At 40.1% G+C, this 26,259-nt stretch overlaps 1 protein-coding gene across 2 annotated transcripts in view; it reads left to right on the forward strand.

The window, feature by feature from the left end:
* Positions 1 to 26,259, forward strand: part of LOC124805031 (ARF GTPase-activating protein GIT1) — a 226,538-nt gene that overhangs the window by 149,322 nt on the left and 50,957 nt on the right. Inside the window, exons 8-10 of one of the 2 annotated variants that reach the window (XM_047265460.1) lie at positions 5,767 to 5,897; positions 10,655 to 10,729; positions 16,714 to 16,845. In XM_047265460.1, coding sequence (XP_047121416.1) covers positions 5,767 to 5,897; positions 10,655 to 10,729; positions 16,714 to 16,845 — 338 coding nt within the window. Of the gene's footprint in view, positions 1 to 5,661; positions 5,898 to 10,654; positions 10,730 to 16,713; positions 16,846 to 26,259 lie in introns of both variants that reach the window. The other variant, XM_047265452.1, reaches the window with a different exon arrangement.

Here is a 26,259-nt window from a genome sequence, read left to right on the forward strand (position 1 = left end):
TACCAACCGATCCCTTCTTCTAGTCAAGTTGTGCCACAAATTTCTCTACTCCTCTATTCTATTCAATACCTCCTCGTTAGTTGTGTGATCTACCCATCTAATCTTCAGCATTCTTCTGTAGCATCACATTTCGAAAGCTTCTATTCTCTTCTTGTCTAAACTATTTATCGTCCATGTTTCTCTTCCATACATGCCTACACTCCATACAAATTCTTTCAGAAACAACTTCCTGACGCTTGAATCTGTGCTCGATGTTAACAAACTTCTCTCCACTGCTTCCCTTTTATGCCCCTCGACTCTTTTAACTGCCATCTGGTTTCTGTACAAATTGTAAGTAGCGTTTCGCTCCCTGTATTCGACCCCTGCCACCTTCAGAATTTGAAAGAGAGTATTCCAGTCAACATTGTTAAAAGTGTTAGTTAAGTCTACAAATGCTAGAAACGTAGGTTTGCCTTTCCTTAATCTATTTTCTAAGTTAAGTCATAGAGTCAGTATTGCGTCACGTGTCCCAACATTTCTACAGAATCCAAACTGATCTTCCCCAAGGTCAGCTTCTACCAGTTTTTCCATTTGTCTGTAAAGAATTCATGTTAGTATTTTGCAGTCGTGGCTTATTAAACTGATAGTTCGGTAATTTTCACATCTGTCAACACCTGCTTTCTTTGGGATTGGAATTATTATATTCTTCTTGAAGTCTGAGGGTATTTCGCCTGTCTCATAATCTTGCTCAATAGATGGTAGAGTTTTGTCAGGGCTGGCTCTCCCAAGGCTGTCAGTAATTCTAATGGAATGTTGTCTACTCCCGGAGCCTTGTTTCGACTTAGATCTTTCAGTGCTCTAGCGAATTCTTCACGCAGTATCATATCTCCCATTTCATCTTCACCTACGTCCTCTTCCATTTCCATAATATTGTCCACAAGAACCTCGTCCTTGTGTAGACCCTCTATATACTCCTTCCACCTTTCTGCTTTCCCTTCTTTGATGATAATAATAATAATAAAGATTTTATTGTCTGTAATAAAGATTTTATTGTCTTTAGGCCATTACAGCAATTGACAATGTCAATTGAAGATACAGTTTATAATACAATGTGATAAGGTATTGACTACTGAAATATCTTAGCTTATATTACAATAAATGTACAGTGGGTCATCCGTTCGATTACTGCATTTTACAGTTGAAGAATTCATTGGTATCATAGAACGGGTGGGCAATAAACCATTCATGCAGTCTTTCTTTGAATGTATGTTCAGGAAGATCCTGTATAGCATTTGGCAACTTATTAAATACACTCCTGGAAATGGAAAAAAGAACACATTGACACCGGTGTGTCAGACCCACCATACTTGCTCTGGACACTGCGAGAGGGCTGTACCAGCAACGATCACACGCACGGCACAGCAGACACACCAGGAACCGCAGTGTTGGCCGTCGAATGGCGCTAGCTGCGCAGCATTTGTGCACCGCCGCCGTCAGTGTCAGCCAGTTTGCCGTGACATACGGAGCTCCATCGCAGTCTTTAACACTGGTAGCATGCCGCGACAGCGTGGACGTGAACCGTATGTGCAGTTGATGGACTTTGAGCGAGGGCGTATAGTGGGCATGCGGGAGGCCGGGTGGACGTACCGCCGAATTGCTCAACACGTGGGGCGTGAGGTCTCCACAGTACATCGATGTTGTCGCCAGTGGTCGGCGGAAGGTGCACGTGCCCGTCGACCTGGGACCGGACCGCAGCGACGCACGGATGCACGCCAAGACCGTAGGATCCTACGCAGTGCCGTAGGGGACCGCACCGCCACTTCTCAGCAAATTAGGGACACTGTTGCTCCTGGGGTATCGGCGAGGACCATTCGCAACCGTCTCCATGAAGCTGGGCTACGGTCCCGCACACCGTTAGGCAGTCTTCCCCTCACGCCCCAACATCGTGCAGCCCGCCTCCAGTGGTGTCGCGACAGGCGTGAATGGAGGGACGAATGGAGATGTGTCGTCTTCAGCGATGAGAGTCGCTTCTGCCTTGGTGCCAATGATGGTCGTATGCGTGTTTGGCGCCGTGCAGGTGAGCGCCACAATCAGGACTGCATACGACCGAGGCACACAGGGCCAACACCCGGCATCATGGTGTGGGGAGCGATCTCCTACACTGGCCGTACACCACTGGTGATCGTCGAGGGGACACTGAATAGTGCACGGTACATCCAAACCGTCATCGAACCCATCGTTCTACCATTCCTAGACCGGCAAGGGAACTTGCTGTTCCAACAGGACAACGCACGTCCGCATGTATCCCGTGCCACCCAACGTGCTCTAGAAGGTGTAAGTCAACTACCCTGGCCAGCAAGATCTCCGGATCTGTCCCCCATTGAGCATGTTTGGGACTGGATGAAGCGTCGTCTCACGCGGTCTGCACGTCCAGCACGAACGCTGGTCCAACTGAGGCGCCAGGTGGAAATGGCATGGCAAGCCGTTCCACAGGACTACATCCAGCATCTCTACGATCGTCTCCATGGGAGAATAGCAGCCTGCATTGCTGCGAAAGGTGGATATACACTGTACTAGTGCCGACATTGTGCATGCTCTGTTGCCTGTGTCTATGTGCCTGTGGTTCTGTCAGTGTGATCATGTGATGTATCTGACCCCAGGAATGTGTCAATAAAGTTTCCCCTTCCTGGGACAATGAATTCACGGTGTTCTTATTTCAATTTCCAGGAGTGTAGTTTGTGCCCTGTGACTTCATAGCTAGTTATTGATTTTGATAATCTGTGGTAAGGTGTGTATATGTGTTTGATGCTTCTTGTGTTGTAACAATGTACATTTTCTCTTCGTTTCACGTCTTGTAGGTTCTTCTCCGTAAAGATTAAGACATTGTATATAGAGAGGTTTATTACTGTCATTATTTTTTGTTTTGTAAATAAGGGTTTGCAGTGAGCCTTATGTGAAGAATTTGTAATTACCCTAATGGCTTTCTTCTGCAATAATAGGATGTCATGTATATGACTACAGTTACCCCACAAGATAATGCCATAGGATATTATACTTTGGAAAAATTCAAAATAAGATGATGTGATGTATGTTTCAGGTACACAATTTCTGAGTTGTCTTAATAAATAAATTACTCTAGATAGCTTACTACTAATATAGTTTACATGTTGGCCCCATTTGCTTAGAACTGGGTTTCCATCTGAGTTCTTGATATTCATGCAAGTGGTTCTCTTTTCTCCAAAGGTCTCTTTAATATTCCTGTAGGCAGTATCTATCTTAACCCTAGTGATATACGCGTCTACATCCTTACATTTGTCCTCTAGCCATTCTTACTTAGCTATTTTGGACTTCCTGTCGATCTCTATTTTGAGACGTTTGTATTCCTTTTTGCCTGCTTCATTTACTGCATTTTTGTATTTTCTCCTTTCATCAGTTAAATTCAATATCTCTTCTGTTACCCAAGGATTTCTATTAGCCCTCATCTTTTTACCTACTAGATCCTCTGCAGCTTTCACTATTTCGTCTCTCAAAGCTCCCCATTCTTCTTCTACTGTATTTCTTTCCTCCATTCTTGTCAATCGTTCCCTAATGCTCACCCTGAAACTGTCTACAACCTCTGGTTCTGTCAGTTTATCTGGGACCCATCTCCTTAAATACCTACCTTTTTGCAGTTTCTTCAGTTTTAATGTACAGTTCATAACCAATAGATTGTGGTCAGAATCCACATGTGCCCCTGGAAATGTCTTACAATTTAAAACCTGGTTCCTAAATCTCTGTCGTACCATTATATAATCTATCTGAAACCTTCCAGTATCTTCAGGCTTCGTCCATGTATGCAACTTTCTTTCATGATTCTTGAACCAAGTGGTAGCTATGATTAAGTTATGCTCTGTGCAAAATTCTACCAGGTGGCTTCCTCTTTCATTTTTTCCCCCCAGTCCATATTCACCTATCACATACTATGTTTCCTTCTCTCCCTCTTACTACTATCGAATTCCAGTCACCCGTGACTATTAAATTTTCATCTCCCTTCACTATCTGAATAATTTCTTGTATCTCATCATACAGTTCATCAATCTCTTCGTCATCTGCAGAACTAGTTGGCATATAAACTTGTACTACTGTGGTAGGCGTTAGCTTCGTATCTATCATGGCCATAATAATGCGTTCACTATGCTGTTTGTAGTAGCTTACCCGCATTCCTATTTTTTATTCATTATCAAACCTACTCCTGCATTACCCCTATTTGATTTTGTATTTATAACCCTGTATTCACCTGACCAGGAGTCTTGTTTCTCGTGCCACCGAACTTCACTAACTCCCACTATATCTTTAACCTATCCATTTGCCTTTTTAAATTTTCTATCCTACGTACCCGATTAAAGGATCTGACATTCCACACTCCGACCCCTACCAGAATTTCAGTTTTCTTTCTCCTGATAACAACGTCCTCCTGAGTAGTCCCCGCCCGGAGATCCAAATGAGGGACTATTTTACCTCCGGAATATTTTACCCAAGAGGACGCCATCATCATTTAACCATACAGTAAAGCTGCATGCCTTCGGGGAAAATTTACGGCTGTAGTTTCCCCTTGCTTTCAGCCGTTCACAGTACCAGCACAGCAAGGCTGTTTTGGTTAGTGTTACAAGGCCAGATCAGTCAATCATCCTGACTGTTGCTCCTGCAACTACTGGAAAGGCTGCTACCCCTCTTCAGGAATCACACATTTGTCTGGCCTCTCGACAGATACCCCTCCGTTGTGGTTGCACCTACAGTACGGCTATCTGTATTGCTGAGGCACGCAAGTGTCCCCACCAATGGCAAGGTCCATGGTTCATGGGGGGGGATCAATATTTATATATTTATGTGGCACTAAAATAACACATATGAACACATTCCTTATTAACCCCTTAACATGCAATCCAGATTTACCTTGTTTTTATTATTTTGACAGAAATTTAAATATCCTACAGACATGCGAAAAAATAACACTTCCCATATATCTGTTTAAGTGCTGATGGTTAAGTGTTAGGCTGCTAGAGAGCATCCAGTTTTATATTTGTAGCCTGATTGTTGTATTTTGGTTGAGCTGTTTGTCACTACATATCATCTTGACTGTGTGAAGCAGTGAATACTTAACAATGAAATGTGCTCTCATCCGCTGACTTGTATTGTTGTTTAGGAAGTGCTTCCAAAAACCAATGGATATAATAGTGATCCTGAGTTTGTCATTGAAATAAGCAACTCAGAAAGTGAAGAAAAATGTGATGTTATTTGTTTAGAGTCTGAAATTGGTGGGAGTTCGTCAGTTGACTGACAGCCGCTCACCAGCAGCTCTTCCAACATTTCTGTTCACAGGAAATAATTTCTGACTTCGTAAAAAATGAAAAACTAATTTACTTTTCAGGATATAAGTCAAAGTCCAGTGCACAAATATACTTGGGGATTTTTCTACTTGTGGTCCTTAAAATTTTAAAAACTATTTTTAGAACATAAATTGAAAAAAAATCAATATGTTAAGAAGTTAATTTTTTCCTTTTTTATGTATGCTTAGAGTACATAGAGTGTATGCAATTTGTTATTGACAGGACCTCTGAGAATCCATTCTAAGTATATTGATTTCAGTTGCAAAACTTTTGAAGTTCAATTCTCTCATTTTTATTGAAATGCTTGTTTTGGCAGAAGCTGTAGGGGGTAACAAATATCAGCACCGGCAGCATCCCATGGAAGCATCAAAATCATCAGTAATGTCATCATCCAGGCATCCAATTCTGTCTGCTATTGCAGGAACAAAACATCGCTCTGAGGTGTCTGATGATGAACCATTATATGATAGTGTTGCATCAGATGAAGACTATGTAGGAACAGATCAACTGAAATTGCTCCCTCAGCAAGCACAGTCCGTGAATGAATCACAGGTGAGTTATTAATATCTTGATCATAGTCCAAAATATGATGGTCTTTGAGAATTAACTTTGATTTTTTGAATGCTTAGGGCAGGTGTCATTTCTCATGACTTGGTGTTCATCTCAATTATTATGTTTTGCATTGTACTAAACTACAGTAATAATGGAATGCTTAAAATAACCATCAGTATAATGGATTGTCATCTGGAAAACTATTACATGGAACATCCCTGTGTGTGACATACCATTCAGTTTTTAACCAGTAACTAGGGACAGGTTAATTTTGCTTAAATGATAACACGACAAAAACAACAAGATTGGCAGTTTTTACAAAAGCCACAAAAATTTTCATTTCTCCCATCCCCATATAAAAATGTTGTAAATCTGAAGACTGTAGGTTGCTAATATTGTTCACTGGCATTTATTTTATGTTCAAATTGGGTCTTGACTTTATCTCTAGGCTAAGTTTTCTGTATAACCATAAAATGACTGATTCATTTCTTATTTAAAGTACTGATGGGATAGCTGTGATAGCATCTAGTAGCAGTTTTATCTGACAGTATCACATTTCTCGATTCTTTTGTACAGCAAATTGTAGCTAAAATGATTTATTCTGGAAAGATTTTTAATATAATGCATTGGGTCAACTACATATTTTGGTTGAACACAAGTATAAATATGGAAATAACCAAATATAACGATTGAACTTCACAAACTTGTAAATCAACAAGGCATATACCCTCTTCCAACAGCAAGTAAGACATTACATACCAGATTGTCACCACATATTTCATTTCCGAAAAACAGTAAAAATAATATTGAGTAAATACCAAGACAAATATTCTCGGTGTTCTGTTGTACCACTGGAGACATCTGTGTGTCATAAAATGTCCTGTGCTGACAGAAGCAAACCAAGCAGGCACCAGGTGTTTGTCTACATGTTTGCGAAGCCAAAGTGTCACATTATGTGGTTTTCATGTTTATACATATGTACTATAAAGTACGATGTATGAGACAGGCGAAATACCCTCAGACTTCAAGAAGAATATAATAATTCCAATCCCAAAGAAAGCAGGTGTTGACAGATGTGAAAATTACCGAACTATCAGTTTAATAAGTCACAGCTGCAAAATACTAACATGAATTCTTTACAGACAAATGGAAAAACTGGTAGAAGCTGACCTTGGGGAAGATCAGTTTGGATTCTGTAGAAATGTTGGGACACGTGACGCAATACTGACTTAACTTAGAAAATAGATTAAGGAAAGGCAAACCTACGTTTCTAGCATTTGTAGACTTAGAGAAAGCTTTTGACAATGTTGACTGGAATACTCTCTTTCAAATTCTGAAAGTGGCAGGGGTAAAATACAGGGAGCGAAAGGCTATTTACAATTTGTACAGAAACCAGATGGCAGTTATAAGAGTCGAGGGGCATGAAAGGGATGTTATTCAATCTGTATATTGAGCAAGCAATAAAGGAAACAAAAGAAAAATTCGGAGTAGGTATTAAAATTCATGGAGAAGAAATAAAAACTTTGAGGTTCGCCGATGACATTGTAATTCTGTCAGAGACAGCAAAGGACTTGGAAGAGCAGTTGAACGGAATGGACAGTGTCTTGAAAGGAGGATATAAGATGAACATCAACAAAAGCAAAACAAGGATAATGGAATGTAGTCAAATTAAGTCGGGTGATGCTGAGGGAATTAGATTAGGAAATGAGACACTTAAAGTACTAAAGGAGTTTTGCTATTTAGGGAGTAAAATAACCGATGATGGTCGAAGTAGAGAGGATATAAAATGTAGACTGGCAATGGCAAGGAAAGCGTTTCTCAAGAAGAGAAATTTGTTAACATCGAGTATAGATTTAAGTGTCAGGAAGTCGTTTCTGAAAGTATTTGTATGGAGTGTAGCCATGTATGGAAGTGAAACATGGACGATAACTAGTTTGGACAAGAAGAGAATAGAAACTTTCGAAATGTGGTGCTACAGAAGAATGCTGAAGATAAGGTGGGTAGATCACGTAACTAATGAGGAGGTATTGAATAGGATTGGGGAGAAGAGAAGTTTGTGGCACAACTTGACTAGAAGAAGGGATCGGTTGGTAGGACATGTTTTGAGGCATCAAGGGATCACAAATCTAGCATTGGAGGGCAGCGTGGAGGGTAAAAATCGTAGAGGGAGACCAAGAGATGAATTCACTAAGCAGATTCAGAAGGATGTAGGTTGCAGTAGGTACTGGGAGATGAAGAAGCTTGCACAGGATAGAGTAACATGGAGAGCTGCATCAAACCAGTCTCAGGACTGAAGACCACAACACAACTATAAAGTGTTTACTTTAAAGGTATCATGAAAATGTGTTGTTTCTGATATGATTTTGTTGTGCAAAAGTGTTGAAGTGTGATGATACCAGATAAAACTGCCCCTTAATTCAAAGTTAAATCTTTTTGAAGATGGATTCAATAAAAAAAAAACATATTTGACAAATGAACCTTACAAAATAACATCAAGATATATGAAAATAAAACTAATTTTGCCTGTCTCTTGACTGTAATGTAGCTTGTCTACTTTTTCTCTTGCAATTTTGGGACGGACTTTCTGTTTGTGAGTGGTTGAAATCGCCTGCATTTGGAAAGCAGCTAGGTTTAAGTTTCATTCTGGCATATGACTTCAAGTGTATAGAATACTGAAATTGTACACTGAAGTGCCAAAAAACTGGTGAAGGCATGTGTGTTCAAATACAGAGATAGTAAACAGGCAGAATATGGTGCTGCGATCAGCAACTTCTATATAGACAACAAGTGTCTGGTGCAGTTGTTAGATCAGTTACTGCAGCTTCAATAGTAGGTTATCAAGATTTAAGTGAGTTTGAATGTGGTGTTATAGTTGGTGTATGAGCGATGGGACACAGCATCTCCGAGGTAGCAATGAAGTGGAGATTTTGTGGTGTGATAATTTCACTAGTGTACCATGAATATCAGGAATCCGGTAAAACATCAAATCTCCAACATCGCTGTGGCTGGAAAAAGATCCTGCAAGAACGGGACCAATGATGACTGAAGAGAATCGTTCAGCGTGACAGAAGTACAACCCTTCCGCAAATTGCTGCAGATTTCAGTGCTGGACCATCAGCAAGTGTCAGCATGAGAACCATTCAACAAAACATCATTGATATGGGATTTTAGAGCTGAAGACCCACTCGTGTACCCTTGATGACTGCCTGACACAAAGCTTTACGCCTTTCCTCGGTTCATCTTCACCGTAACTCGACTGTTGATGACTAGAAACATGTTGCCTGGTCGGACGAGTCTCGTTTCAAATTGCATCGGGTGGATGGATGTGTACTGGAATGGAGGCAAACTCGTGAATCCGTGGACCCTGCATGTCCACAGGGGACTTTTCAAGCTGATGGAGGCCCTGTAATGATGTAGGGCATGTGCAGTTGGAGTATTATGGGACCGCTGATACGTTTAGATATGTCTTTGACAGGAAACAAGTACATAAGTATCTGTCTGATCACCTGCATCCATTCATGTCCATTCTGCATTCTGATGTACTTATACAAGTCCAGCAGGGCAGTGCAACACCCCATGCATCCAGAATTGTTACAGAATGGCTTTAGGAACACTCTTCTGAGTTTACACATTTCCACTGGCCACCAGACTCCCTAGACATGAGCATTATTGAGCATATCTGGGATGCATTGCAATGCGGTGTTCAGAAGAGATCTCTGCTCTCTCGTACTGTTGTGGATTTATGGACAGCCCTGCTGGATTCATGGTGTCAGTTCCCACCAGCACTACTTCAGACATTAGTTGAGTCATTGCCAAATCACATTTCAGCACTTCTGATTGCTTGCAGTGGCCCTGCAGCATATTAGGCAGATGTACCACTTTGTTTTGTTTGACTCTTCAGTGTATGATACTAATAAAGTGTGGTGTGGAATTAACTCCTCTCTCTCTCTCTCTCTCTCTCTCTCTCTCTCTCTCTCTCTCTTTCTCACGCGCGCGCACACACACACACACACACACACACACACACACACACACACACACACACAGAGATTGACTCATTGATTGATTCCGCAAAGATTGGAAAAATGAGTGAGGTGGTCTAGAAAACTTTTAATATATAGTTCAGGAATGAATTTGAACGAATGTTGTTTATGGAAAAGGTTTGTTAAAAAAGAGAATCTCGAAGAGCATCATATTTCTCCCCCTGTTTCCCTGTACAAGGTTGTTGTTCTCTGTGCTTTACCAAATTCTCTACCCTATCTTACCCAATTCTTGCCCCCGTCAACCAATTCAATCCTTCCCTCCTTGCACTGTGAGACTCTGTCCCATTGCTCCCTCTGCCACACCGCTAGCACACTCCCCCTCGCTGGCGCCGCTGCCTGCCGCCCCCCCCCCCCCCACTGGCCGTCTCCCCCCCCCCCTTTTTCATCTTGCTGTTGATATGAAATAAAGCGCCCAAAGATATGCGAGTAGTGTCCACAGTTGTTGATGTACATTATTTCCCTGTTAGCACTTTAAATCTTGTTTCAATCCATGCAGTAGCTTTGCTCAAAGAGAGCATATTCACTTTGAAATTATATGTTCTTCTCACCATCTGTGATCAAACATGAGTTATTGTATGTGCTGTAAGGTAAACATCAACCACATTTTGTGAGATAGCATTTATTAATTACAACTTTTTTGGTGTTGCGGCGTGTATGTTGCAGCAAGTCATTGTGAGAACAATAGCACTGAAGGAATACATTTCTGTTTTGCAGAAACCACAGGAGAAGAGGCAAGAAGAGAAAAGCAGTTCTGACAATGTTGATTCACCTGTGTCAGAAATTTCTAAGGTAAACATTTCATTCAACTAATAATACAGGTGTAATTGGTCACATTAACCCAATATTTCAAATTTTCACTAGTGAAATAAACCTTTATGCCGCAGTGAAAAAACAAAAAAATTGCATGCAAGCTGCTCTAAAATATGCATAATCTACACTCTCCATCAGCTTGTAAAGTTTAGTCACTTAATTATTCCAGTTTCAGAGGTTACTGGCATTAATTCATTCCCACCAGGTTGATAATCTGTAATGTTTCTTTCTTCACGAATTAAAGACTAAAATGAAATAGTTAAGAGTAATAATTTCCTTTTAGGTGTTTTTATGTACGGAAAGTAATTTCATGAACTTCCTAATTTCACTATACTGTTTTCGTTTGGTACTGCTGCATTTAGGACACATCTTTCAACATTAAGATTACCTCGTACACTAATTTATCATTGCTGATTTTCTTCTTTCTCATTACTTTCATTTGTGTTTTTTTGCTTCCCAAGTACTCCCAAACCTATTTAGTCCACCTATTTTCTCTTTTCATTTTCACAGTATTCTGTAATTACTCGTGTAGTTTTGTTGGTGATATTAATGTTATCAAATTGTCATTCAGTATTTCAAAATCTGCTCTCTTCTTATCACCATTGAATTCTTGCTTCTTCACTATGTAACGAAATAATAAGCATCCAGTTACATAAAAGAACTTTAATTATTTCACTTATTTTTGGCACTTAGTGCTCCCTGTCACATTATTTGCGAGTGAACCGCAATAAGATGCATACATCAAAATGCCATGGCCGTGTGGTTCACATTATCTGTACAATATTAGTATAAATAAGCAAAACAACAAGTGCAGACATAATCCCGGAACAGGAGCTAATCAGCTAATTGCTGTCATTAGGTGATTAGCTCCTGTTCCAGTATGATGTCTGCACTTGTTGTTTCGGTTATTTACAGTAATTTGGTACTGACATTGAGAACCATATGACCATGGTATGCTCAGCTGATTGTCTGGTTAGAATTCACGCTATTCATAAATGTTTTCACTACCTTGACTTGTATGTCACTAGAGCAGTGAATATTCAATACTTCTGCATAAATTCTTCAAATGTTTTACTCCCAGCCTTTGATCCTGTATTTATAAATGTGCCTTTCTCCAATGGATTAACTGCATACGCCATTCTCTATGCTGCTTCCTTCATCCAACCGTGTCATAGGTGTATTTCATTTCATTTTAAATCGTGAATTGGGTCCACTTTTTGAAATTTTAATGCAAATTTGGCCTTTTCATATGAAGACTAATTACTAATGACTCAACATTCTGCCCATGTTTCCTCTCAAATTTCTATTTTTCTGCTTGCTTAACTAGTGCAAATCATCCATTTTTCTTCAGTAACTTTACTCTGATACATTCTTATTTTCCTACTCTGGCTTCATCTTATTCCTTGACTGTTAGCTTATTGTATTCTTAAATATCTTCTTGCAGCTGTCACTATGTTTACATGGGTTCTCTCATCTGGTTTATCACTAAGAGATTTCCCAATACCACTTCTCATTGTGAAACAGATCTTCAAGTTACAGAAAATTACATCATATGACTTTTAAAGATGTGAATGTTGTAGGAAAGTTCCTGTAAAATATAAATACTTTATTTAGGATTAAAGGAGACCTCTCATTGAAAAGCAGAAACATTGAATTGTCGATAGGCACCCACTAAAGAAAGAAAAAAAATGCTAGCTTTCAGAGTTATCCTTTGATGAGCTGAGGTACACACACACACACAAAACACACACACACACACACACACACACACACACACACACACAAGCACTAAAGGCTACTTGGGAATGTGAATGGGGGAAGGGTAACAGTGCAGAGGAAGGGGAAACCTATTGGATGAAGGGTGCGGAGACAGTGGGTTGCCTGGGATTGAGCTCAGGACAAGTTTGGGAGTGGTGGATGTGTTGTAAAGATAACTCCCATCTGTGTAGTTCAGAGATGTTGGTGATGGATGGAACAATCCAGATGGCTCTGGTGGTGAAACAGCCACTGAAGTTGAGCATATTGCACTCATTTGCATGTTGTGCAACTGGGTGGTCAACTTTGTTCTTGACAGCAGTTTGGTGGTGACCATTCATCCTGGTGGACAGCTGGTTACCAGTCATACCAACATAAAAGGCTGTGCAGTGTTTGCAGCAGAGTTGGTTTATGACATGGCTGCTTTCACAGGTGGCCTGGCGTCTGATAGGGTAGGATAAGCATATGACAGAACTGGAGTAGGTGGTGGGGTTAGGAGTGGGAGTGGTATAAAGACGGACTAGAATGTTGCGTAGCTTGGGTGTTGATGTGACACTTGTTTAGGCGGGATAGGAAGGATCTAGGGTAGGATATTCCTCATTTCAGGGCAATATGAGAGATAATCGAAGCCATGGCGAACGATATTGTTCAGTTATTCCAGTTCAGGGTGATACTTGGTGATGAGGGGCCCTCATTTGTAGCTGATTCTTGGGAGTGGTGGGAGGATATGGGTGTGTGTGAGGATATGGAATGGGAAATCTGTTTGTGGATGAGGTTTGGGGATATTGTCTGTCTGCAAAGACTTTTGTGAGGCCTTCAGCTACTGAGCAGTGGGGTTCTCGTCATGCAAATAAGTTATCCATGGGAGGCTAGTCTGTAAGGGAGGGATTTTTTTGTGATGGCAACTGTCAAAATGCAGGTCAAAGATATTAAAATGCTTTTTATTCAAATGACTTGGTAATTATTCAAAAATATGTTACATCAGTAGCATTTACAATATACTTCCAACCAAGATGAAGCCAGAGAATCAAATGGAAAAAATCTTAACAGGATAGTAACATTTCATTGTTCTTCAAAGGTAAATAATAAAGATATGGAAGCAGAATCTTAGAATTCAGAAACTAATCTCTGCCGTAATGTTTTCTTTACACTGTGTAACTGAGTAGTACATAGTGAATTTTATATATTTTCATGAGTTTTAAAAAACGCATTGTTTCACTTTGTGATACAAAAAAAAAAAATCCAGTATTGAATCTGTAAATGCTGATTTGGCTGCTGGATTTCAGCTTCCAAAAATGGTGTTTTCCTTGTGAAAGCACTCTATTACATTTTGAGTCATGGTTGGATTGTCAGGTTTCTACTTGCTTTTGTCCAAATGATTTCGTGTGAAATGAAGGAAAAGTAACTGTATTTAACAGAAAACACTGTTGCAGAATGTCACGTTTTCTTGAAACAAAGACAGGCTACACAGATTTTCAGTGTGTCATCTTGAAAATACATGATAAAGTCCAAGAGTCATGGATTTGTTAATTCTGATAAATTTGTTGTCATTTATCAAGAAAATGGAAAGACATTGAACATCATAATAGTGAATGTAAATGAGAATCTGGAAAGAACTGTTGTGGCCATAATAACTTTCAGCTTTGCAGCACTGTTAGAATATGTTAGAGCAAGATTTCTTCTACATCTGCATCTATGTCCATACTCTGCAAGCCACCATATGGTGCATGGTGGAGGGTACCTTGTACCATTACTAGCTGTTTTCTTCCTGTTCCAGTTGCAAATAGAATGAGGAAAAAACGATTGTCTGTGTGCCTCCATATGAGCCCTAAGTTCTCGTATCTTATCTATGTGGTCCTTTGTGTGAATTGTAAGTTGGTGGCAATAGAATTATTCTGCAGTCAGCTTAAAATGCCAGTTCTCTGTAGTGTTCCTCAAAAAGGAGGTCGCTTTCCCTTCAGGGATTCCCATTTGAGTTCCCAAAGCACCTCTTGACTTGGAACTAAATGGCAACCACTGTACAGGTGATATTGAATGTGATGTCATTGATTTTGCTGTTTCCATTTTAGTGTATGCTATTGGCTTGATGACAATGATGATGATGATGATTACCAGTTGCTATTGTAATGTATTGTGGGACTCTATCCAATGTTCAATTTAAAATGTCTCATTTGAAAAGAAAAAAATTCAGTGGTTAGCACAGTCTATCGGATGTCTTAGCACTTCTTAGACTGTTATTCTGAAAATAATTATTAAGTTAATGATTAAGTTATACCTTGTATGGGTAGCATTACAACAGTAAAAGTAGTCTTTCTGCATTAAAGGCATTCATTCATCTTTATTTGAAGTATATCGTTTCTTCTTATGATGTCCTTTACCTCCGGTGGTGCCCAACAATCCCAGGAGAACAGTTTACACCTACTGACTTGAGTTACAAAAAGCACTACATTTCGTGAAAATTGCAACATCATGAAAGAATGACCCAAATGAATTAAAACTGAGAAGATGTGTAGAACAGCATACTAGCAAAAAGTGCTTACGAGTGGAGAGAAGTGCACACATGTGGGTCTAGCAGTGCCCTTTCTTGTGTGACCCAAAATCTCATGACCGTGGTAAGCTTGGTCAGTAAAGAACTGTGAAATGTAGTGGAAACTCGAAAATTTGTGTCAGTGTACCGCAATAACATCAAAGAGTACTAGCATGTGAACATATGAGAGTAGGTATGATCAGTCTCTTGGGTGCTGAATTTTTTATACCATGACACCGCTTTATATTGAGTACACCACTATAACAGTGGTGCATGTTCAGAAACAGTAGAGAGTAGATAAGACATAGCAACCAGGGGTACTGGATCACATTGCTGTTTTGTTCATATGTCTGCAATGGACTCCTCAGCTTTGTCCATGGTTGGCTTAACTCTAAAGCACTGCAACAGGTATGGATCTGTCTGTTTTGACATAGACTGCAATGGTCTGGACTGGCGGCACAAAGGCCATTGCATCACCTCATCTCTACAAACTACAAATGTCACAGACTGCTGTGAGTGCAGGAATAATGTCACTGATACATTGAGTGCAAGACTTTCTATTTTCAGGTTGTCCTATGCTGACGATCACTTGCTTTTTAGCTGCTACTGACGTGGCTGCAGTCTGGCAACTTGCATTGTTTGAGAGATAGTGGACAGACACCATATGTGATTTTTTTGAGGTGTCATTGGCTAAACTCTTGACACTTATGTATTGAAGATAAACTGAATAAGGACTACTTTGTCAAAAATGTTCTGCAGCTGAGGAATTAAACATAGACACAACATTAAAACTACCAAAATTGAGACCAGTCAGTAGAAGCACTCAAACATGTTTTGTATCTGGGTCATCAGTCCTCCAACAACCAGTGTTGATGCTTTAGGGACTGGCTTTCAAGCAGTGTTGAAGATTCACGGGAACATACACAGATTCACTCTGGTTTCGTGCTCTGTTATTTAGAAGCTCTGATTGCTTGATAGGTGAATGTGAGGGCTGCACACCATATGGAATTACTGGCAATCTTTATCATTTGTGTGTTGTTAATTTACTTAATCTGTAAAGAAAAGTTTATTGAAATCACATGTTCCTTTCTTGGTCTTTGTTTGCACATGTCGGAGTATAATTAACATCATGTTTCTAATCATCCTGTATTACATGTCCGGCAATTCCTTGTCGAATATGCATTGTTACTGCAATCCTTGTTAATTTGAGTGTGTATGTTCATTTATAGTACTACTAGATAAATTATTCTTTAATTTATATTTCATTAGATGTACTGTTAGTGATGGGATCGTTTGAACCCCTTTTGGTATTTTCTTCATGTTGTTGAAAGATTAGTGTTAGCAAAAAGTTAATGAACTTACTGTTGTATCAAATTTTAATTTAATATTACTTTCTTACATTTCACTTAACAGGCTGAAATTATTATTATTATTATTATTATTATTATTATTATTTGATTAAAACTTGATTAAAAATTTTCAAGCAGTCAGCAGATTTTGTTAATTTTGTCACATGTATTGAGTATGATATTGCTCACTGCCTCTTAGACCTCTTATTACTGTCATTTCGTAGTTCGTTATGATGATTCCCCCCCCCCATTCATTTCACTGTAGAATTTTTCATGTTGGAAGAGAAGAGGGAAGTGGAGCATTTGGTTAATTTGTCACTGACTGTCAACAGGACCAATCTCCTTCAACGTCAGAGGAGAACAGTACTGCATCTACAATAGAGCATTCACTTCGTTTGCAGCTTGCTACTTCAGAAGCAAGAATGGATGAACTCAGATTGCAACTGAACATTCTACAATCCACGGTATGACATTAAAGATCTAACTGTCTTCTTTTAAAACTGTTGGAACTTCTCAATTATCCATGTACTTCTCTGTTCTGTGCATAGGCAACTAATGAGATAGTTTCTAAATACTTTTTAAAGAAAGTTTAGATTTGCATTGTGTTTAAGCCAATGACATAGTTTATGAGTACGTGTTTAAATGACTGGAAGAAAAATCAAAAAGTCATTATCAAAAAAATTTAGAACCCTTCACATACATTGGGGGATATACTTATCAGTAACTGTGTTTCTTTACTGTGTTTATGGGAATACTTTTTACTGATCGTGTGTGCTCCTGGCGTCTAGTTGTAGTCTGCTGCACCAGCTGTAGCTTCTGTTTGTTGTGAAATATAGCTCTCAGGGCTTTGGGAAGTACACATACTACCAAATAACATTGTTTGAAAGATTCTCCCGCAGTATCCTTACCACCAAAGTAGCTTCTCAATGGGGCTTGAGAAGTATACTTACCACAAAATTAGTATACCTTTAGTAGACATTGGGAAGTGTACTTATCACCAATTTAGTGGTTTTACAAAGTTTTTGCAAATATGCCTTACTGTATTTGCATGTGCCTGACTTCTTGTGGTAGTACATTTGATCATGTGTACAAAAACTTCCATAACGATCAGTTTTTGTTTATAATGAGATCTTTACTGTTGTCATTTGTGAAGTTGGAAAAAACTGCTTCGTTTATACAGTGGAAAACACACTTACCACCAAAATAACAGCTCACAAGAGAGCCATGGAAGGTATTCATACCACCATAGTTTTTGGTTCTAAGTCACAAAAACAAAATTATGTAAAAAAAGCAGTCAATGGATCACAATTCTAATACGATACAAAATAAAACTGACTGTCTTGAGTTGCTGCAAAAAATACGTCCATGAAAGGCGGTAAAAAATTTGCAACATTTGTTGCTGCAAAGACTAAAAGAAGAGATTAAAGAATTTAAAAAATTAAAGTCTTCTAAATTTGTTCATGGAGACTTTTTGGGGATTAGGGAAAACTGAGAAACAGAAGTTTAGTGGTAGTGGGAGGAAAAAATGGTGATAAGATGAATAGTAATAGATGGTACAACTACTCTTTGTTTTGTGTATTTTAAGTGAAGCAATCACCAGAAGTTTGGTGTGAAAAATGCAGTCCTTTAGCTATGAACCTGTCCAGACCCATCAGCTAGTTAACAGGGGGCTCCCAGAGGGTGGGTTAGTAGTTCGTTTGGTAATTGGATTATTTAAGGGGATGACTTCCAACACATCATGTATGAGACAGTAATAAACTGTCTTCCTATTTTTGATGTGTCGGTGCTTAATAGCCATCAACTTGCTTTAAAGGACAACATGATGTATGTAAACTTAGTTTATTGGTTCCAAACAATGCTTTCCAAATCCACACTTTTGCTATGCACATGCTATGATCTTAATACTTTCATCAATACTACTATGAACTGTTACTGCAGTCTCCTCTTGATTGTTGATTCACATAAGCTCAAATTAGTAACTCCAGTAGCTCTGCTCACACTAGAAAAACTGACAGTTGCTCTGGGTGATAAACTCATTAATTAACAACCACTTGACTTCTTGATACAATACTTCCTGTCAACACTGTCTTCAGCTTTTACTGCAACCAGTCCTTATCTTTATGATTTGCCCAACACTTCCAGCCCCCTACGTACTTGCATTATCACTTGTTATATACTGGTACAATACCAGTGCGACTCAACAATGCTCTTGCTGTTGAAAAGGCACATAATGTACCAAAATATATATTTGAAGATGGTATCTCTTCTTTAGGACATGTCCGAGAGAACAGATACGATCAGTGACTATGCAGCTCATTAGAATGAAATTACAATGAAATGAATACACTTAGCTGCATACAGGCATTGATATAAGTCAACGGAGACAGTTGAAAATATGTGCCCCAACTTGGATTCGAACCCGGGATCTCCTCCTTACATGGAGGCATGCCAGAGACAAGTCCCTGCAGTCGCATTATCCTCTGTCCTCGGTGGCTCAGATGGATAGTGTGTCTGCCATGTAAGCAGGAGATCCCGGTTTTGAGTCCCGGTCGGGGCACACATTTTCAACTGCCCCCGTTGACTTATATCAATGCCTGTAGGCAGCTAAGGATACTAATTTCATTGTAATGTACCAAAAGTTCCAGAATGTCATACTCACCAGCTAGCCTTGCTAACCAATGGGAAACACACACAGTACTCTTATAGCAATCGCATAGCATCAGTTTGAAATCTGATTGAACATGAAACTTGTTATTTTTCAGATGTACTGAACATTACCAGAAATGTAGCTCAAATTATAAATTACAGTCTTCTAGACCCAGCTAGGATTGAACCCAGAATCTTAGGATTTGCAGTCTGAACATCCATGGAGCACACTCACAACAAAAGATATTTCTGAGGAAGTCTTAGGAGCAGTAAGCAAGTCACTGAGTGCAACTAATGTGAAAAAGCACATGTCATATTCAGTTGGCCAGCCAGATCATGGTTGAATATCAAAATTTATTGTGCACAGTCAACGTGTTCAATAACCTGTGAGGTTTCATGTAATTTTTCCTGTACGTACATTGTGTGATCTGTTTCCCTCATATTCGGCAGCTTAAACAAACGTGCTGGCACTATGTTAACGATCTTCATTGCTTGAGTCACACCTGCTCGGGTGCCGATCGCTCTACCCTTCTACGACTGTATCAGGCGTCGATTCAGTCCCATCTCGATTACGGGAGCCTGGCTTATGGTTCGGCATCGCCTTCCACATTGCGGCTGTTTGATCCTATTCTTCACTACAGGATCCAACCCACAGCTGGAGCTTTCCGCACAAGCCCTGTAAAAAGCATACTTGTTGAGGCTGGTGTCCCTCCATTGCGGATCCAGCACCTACGTCTACTGGCCGCTTATGCTGCACATGTTTGTAGCTTGCCCGGGCATCCAAATTACCGTCTCCTGTTCCTTAACTCTGTTGTCCATCTTCCAGAACAGCGGCCCAGATCAGGGTGTACGATCGCGGTTCGCGTTCGGGCTCTTCTCTCTGGGCTTGAGTTTTTCCCTGTCCCACATCTTTTCCGGGTTCATATAAGTATACCCCTGTGGTGTGTGCCCCGCCCATGTTTTGGCTGGATTTGGCACAGGGCCCGAAGGACTCTGTCCCTCCTGAGTGATGGTGCTTTATTTCCATCCTTGCTGCATTTCGCGGCTCTGACATGGCCCATACCGACGGTTCGATGGTTGTTGGTTGAGTTGGTTATGCTATTACTCCTGGGAATCATTCTGAACATCGCTCATTGCTGACTGGCTGCAGTGTTTCCACTGCAGAGCTTGGCGCCATCTCTCACGCCCAAGAGTATATCCGCTCCTGCTCAGGTGAGTCCTTTGTTATCTGTAGTGACTTTCTGAGTGGTTTACGAGCTATCAACCAGTGTTTCTCTCACTCTTGTCTGGTGATGGCCATCCAGGAGTCCCTCCACACTCTTTCCCATTGCGGCCACTCTGTGGTCTTTGTGTGGACTCCAGTTCATGTCGGCATCCCGGGTAATAAATGTGTTGACACGCTGGCCAAACAGGCTTTCGGTGCACCGGCCTTGGAGATTGGCCCTTTGGAGTGTGATCTCCAATCAGTTTTGCAGCAGAAGGTCCTTGGCACCTGGGATGATAAATGGCGCACCGTGCCTTCACCCAACAAACTTCAGGTTGTCAAGGAGACTACAGGTTTGTGGCACTCTTCCTTGCGAGCCTCCCGCAAGGACTCAGTTGTTCTCTGCCAGCTATGCATTGGCCACACCTGGCTGAAACGCGGTCATCTCTTGCACTGTGAGAACCCACCTACCTGTTGCTGTGGATCATTTTTGACAGTGGTCCACATCTTGTTGGCATGTCCGCTTTTAACTGTGCTCAGGCAGACGTTTGCGCTGCCTAATACGCTCCCTGCACTTTTAGCTGGTGGCGCTGCAATGGTAAACTTAGTTTTGAGTTTTATTCATGCTGATGGCCTTTATCACTTGATCCAAGGGTTGGTGCCCCCCCCCCCCCCCCTCTCCCCCTCCCCGAGTCTGACCTTTGGCCTACGGTTTTAGATTGGGATTTATAGTGTCTCTCTTGGTTGTTGGCTTCACCTTTTTTGTTTCCATGGTCGGCCAACCACTGTCACACTCTGTGTGCTTTTAATTCCTTTTGTCTCATCTTTGTCTGTGTCTGTCTTGTTCTCCGTCGTCCCTTGTCATCTCCTTTGCTTGTTTTTTATCCCTTGTGGGTGCTTCATGGTCATGGAAAAAGGGACCAATTACCTTTGCAGTTTTGTCCCTTCAACCCCCACTAACCAACCACCACTATGTGATCAAAAGTATCCAGACACCCCCCAAAACATAAGTTTATCGTATTATGTGCATTGTGCTACCACCTACTGCCAGGTACTCCATATCAGTGACCTCAGTAGTCATTAGACATAGTGAGAGAGCAGAATGCGGTGCTCCACGGAACTCGAGTACTTCGAACATGGTCAGGTGATTGGGTGTCACTTGTCATATGTCTGTAAATGAGATTTCCACACTCCTAAATATTCCTAGGTCCACTGTTTCCAATTCGATAGTGAAGCGGAAATGTGAAGGGACACGTACAGCACAAAAGCGTACAGGCCAACCTCATCTGTTGACTGACAGGCACTGCCGACAGTTGAAGAGGGTCGTAATGTGTAATAGGCAGACATCTATCCAGACCATCACACAGGAATTCCAAACTACATCAGGATCCACTGCAAGTACTATGACAGTTAAGTGGGAGGTGATAAAATTTGGATATCATGGTCATGCGGCTGCTCATAAGCCTCACGTCATGCCGGTAAATGCGAAACGACGCCTCGATTGGTGTAAGGAACGTAAATATTAGACAATTGAACTGTGGAAAAACTTTGTGCGGAGTGATGAATCATGGTACACAATGTGGCGATCCGATGGCAAGGTGTGGGTATGGTGAATCCCCGGTGAACGTCATCTTCCAGCATGTGTAGTGTCAACAGTAAAACTCGGAGGCGTTGGTGTTATGGTGTGGTCGTGTTTTTCATGGAGGGGGCTTGCACCCCTTGTTGTTCTGCATGGCACTATCACAGCACAGGCCTACATTGATGTTTTAAGCACCTTCTTGCTTCCCGTTATTGAAGAGCAATTTGGGAATGGCGATTGCGTCTTTCAACTCAGTTGAGCACCTGTTCATAATGCACGGCCTGTGGCGGAGTGGTTACATGACAATAACATCCCTGAAATGGTCTGGTATGAACAGAATACTGAACTGGATCCTATAGAACACTTTTGGGATATTTTGGAACACAGACTTCGTGCCAGGCCTCACCGACCGACATCGATAGCTCTCCTCAGTGCAGCACTCCGTGAAGAATGAGCTGCCATTCCCCAAGAAACCTTCCAGCACCTGATTGAATGTATGCCTGCGAGAGTGAAAGCTGTCATCAAGGCTAAGAGTGGGCTAACACCATATTGAATTCCAGCATTACTGATGGAAGGCAACATGAACTTGTAAGTCATTTTCAGCCATGTGTCCGGATACTTTTTTATCTCAGAGTGTATTTATGTACATGTGCCTAATATGATGGGCAAAACGATGTAAGAGAGAATGTCTGTTTCTCCATGGGGTCCAGTTTATTATTTTTAGCTAATACTGGGCAGTTGATGTTGTAAAAATATTTATATTTGATATCACCTTTTGGTTTAATTGAATTCTAAAGTAGTGAGACTGAACTGTCTCAATGCCTGATTGGGGAACTCATAAAAATGTCCTAATTGTTCAAATGACTGCTTCTGAAGTACTGAATGTATATACTTTGTAATATACACACTTTTCTAATTCCTTTTGTGTGAAATTCTTCTGTTAACTGGCCTGAAAAAGTGCCTCCCTAACAATTATGCCCACAGATATTATAAGAAAAGTGGCTTTTTTTTAGTAGGCTGCTACTGGAATTTGTTGAGCTATTTCAGTAGTTATTTTGGAAATTTACTGAGCATGAGAACAAAATATGAGTCTTAAATTCAAAAAACTGAGTTTCAGATACGAAAATATTTGTGAGCTTACTAATCTGGATTTTTCCTCAGTTCATCAATGTCTTTCTTCTTGCACTTCTGTCTCATTATTTCAGAATTCAGTTAAACCAAATGGTGAAATCATTATATGTGTTTTGTGACATCAGTTGCTTGGTATTAGCTAAAAATGATAAACAGGACCCCATGGAAAAATATACATTGTCTCTTACATTGTTGCTGATCAGATTAGGCACAATGTACGTGCACACACGAGTTGCAGTCTTTTCAGATTTATTAACATTAATGAAATATCAATGATCAGCTTGCACTTAATAATTTTAACAGTTCGTCTATCGCAGATTAGCTTTTACACTTGCAATGTATTGACAGTGTGGCACCATTTTTACAATAAACTTTCCTTGTAGAGTTCAGACAGCTTACTAACATGACAAGAGTTCAGTTACGTAGTCACTGAACCTACTGTTTGATTTTTATATCATTTGGATACAAACTGACTTATGTATTAAGTTTATGCAGACTCACTCAAACAATATGTGTACATTTTGATGTCTCATTGAGGACTGAGTTGCATTTAGTGCTGTATAGTTTGACTATCAGATACTGACTAACTCACAAATTAATCAAACTTTTTGACTGGTTGTGATCAAGAGGTGTTACGTAGTGAGTGGTCTCCTGTACTTCTAAATATTTACGTTCTGCCAGAGCTTTACTACATACTTATATTGCCAGTTTATTACATTCGATTTTGGATTTTTTTATTTATTTTACCACTCAGCTTTTAGCTCTTTACCTCTTTACCTCTTAGCTCTGTGGCTGGAAAACTGTTGTGCTATGTGCAGTGCACATACTTGCTTGTCCAGTTGATGGTTAGCAACAAAGCTAATTATTTTACTGTTGTAAGTTATTCTTTAATAGTTAGTGACAAAGGTTACAGGTCCTATTTACTGGAACATCGAAATGACAAGCAACTATCCATGCCACTCATAATAATAATCACATAGAACAGAAATAACAAGATGTGTGAGGTTCTATTCTCAAATAAAATAATAAGTATGTTCATTATATGTCTGACAGGTGAAGTGATTTATTAACTCTGACACAAATATGTAGCAATGTCTGTTCCTTTTATACTTGCAAATTGGTACATCAAATCAAATTAAACAAGATGGCTGACTAGCCTCCCTCTTTCTCATTTACATCTGTTCATTATGAGCTTAAAGACCAGAGTAACTCTAAGATAAAATATTCAGTAGAAAGAAGCCATGGAATAATTGAAGGGAGACAGATTTTCAAATACGCATGTGTAGGATCTTTGACATACAGCATTCACACAATAATTACTCAGGGTTGCAGTTCACTCTCTCTCTCTCTCTCTCTCTCTCTCTCTCTCTCTCTCTCTCTCTGTCTCAAGTTTGGAAAATATTACATGCAGAGTTTATTATTATTATTATTATTATTATTATTATTATTATTATTATCATAATTAATGATTGACATGTGTAGATACTGTTCTTCAGTTGAGATGAATGAAGAAAGAGAATTTACTTTTTACAAGTGTTTGCAAAAGACAATACTTTTTCAGAGTGTCGTTAAGTTTTTATACTATTGCTGATCTCATCAGTATCACAATTTCATGATTGGTGTAAAGTCAGTGTATTGTCGATGGAACATTCTCATGTAAAACAGCAAGAGGTGTGACATGTTCGCAACAATTATCCTCAGGATGGTTACAGGAAATCAGCTCTTGGAATGTGCATAGCCGATAACAAGATTACATGAAACATTCGAACAGCAAGTATCAGAAATGAAACAAGGAAAAAACTTCCCGTGGCTACCCCTGTCAGAGATTACAGTCCTCCCTCGGACATGGATGTGTGTGTTGCCCTTAGTGTAAGTTAGATTAAATAGTGCGTAAGCTGAGGGATCGATGACCTCAGCAGTTTGGTCCCATAGTCCTTACCACAATTTAAAAAACTTCCTGACAGGTAAAATGGGTTTTAATAAGCTTACATAAGATCAGGACATGCCTTTCCACTAATTCTTTATTCCAGCATCAACAGTATTATGAAAATGGTAGCTTGCTGCTTCCCATATAGAGGAGGAATTAAGTTGTAAACAGGGCGCAACAAAATGACTGCTGACCTTCAAGCTTTCAACTAAAAGAACTTCTTTCAAAATAGAAACACACACACACACACACATTCTCTTATATATGGTGAACAGCAATCTATCCTTTTCATAATGTTATTGTTACACCATCCTGGACTTGTCAGTGTTTTATTGTCAATTCAACCAAAATTGGGAGTGATTGGGGAAATAGCAGTTTGCAGCAGGGAACTAGCCATGTGCAGCGCAATCATTGTGATACTATCACTGACCTAATTTATGCATTCTTCATTAGTGATCAACTGACCGCTAAAAAACAAGTCTTAGGTTCTAGTATCCGGGAAACTGTTCTGACATCTACAAGCACAGTGTTTCAGCATCTTCGCAGGGCATTAATTACAGTGTTTCACAAAATATTTTCAAATGAAGGTAACACTCTCACACAGTTATTGCACCAACAGTGTTGACTTGCAAGTTGCGATTATCGACTGGTGGCTTAATTGAGCTAAGTGACCTACATGTTCATAGAGCATGTGCTTGGGAAATTATATCATATTCTTCATGACACTTTGGTAATTCGGTTTCATGATTAAACATTACACATCACACTTGAGATTCACGTGTTCACACCATCAAGTCACCAGCATAATGTTAGTGAACGTTCACATTCTAAGTAAGAGTAGTTCAACTTCTTCCGTTAACTGGCCCAGCTAACAGTTTAATCACTACTGATTCATTCCATTACTGCAAGGATGTGAATATGAATATGGCTAATTCGAGTGCAAACGTCAGTATGATTTCGATCTTGCCCCCCTACTATACAATGATTCAGACTGCCACCAGAATTACTTGTGATTTCAGTTTGTACATATGAAACATCAGTACAAATCAAACAATGGGAACAGTTTAGATGGAGGGCAGGGCAGAAGGTGCGGAGGGGGGAGGGGGTAAGTAGCGGAAAGGAGAGAAATAAAAATAAAAAGAAATTAAAAGACTGGGTGTGGTCGTGAAATGACGGCTGTGTAGTGCTAATGGAAATGTCGTGTGGCTAGGGCCTCCCGTCGGGTAGACTGTTCGCCTGGTGCAGGTCTTTCGATTTGACGCCACTTCGGCGACCTGCGCGTCGATGGGGATGAAATGATGATGATTAGTACAACACAACACCCAGTCCCTGAGCGGAGAAAATTTCCGACCCAGCCGGGAATCGAACCCGGGCTCTTAGGATTGACAGTC

This window comes from Schistocerca piceifrons, chromosome 1 (genome assembly GCF_021461385.2).
Source record: "Schistocerca piceifrons isolate TAMUIC-IGC-003096 chromosome 1, iqSchPice1.1, whole genome shotgun sequence".
Taxonomy (NCBI): Eukaryota; Metazoa; Arthropoda; class Insecta; order Orthoptera; family Acrididae; genus Schistocerca; species Schistocerca piceifrons.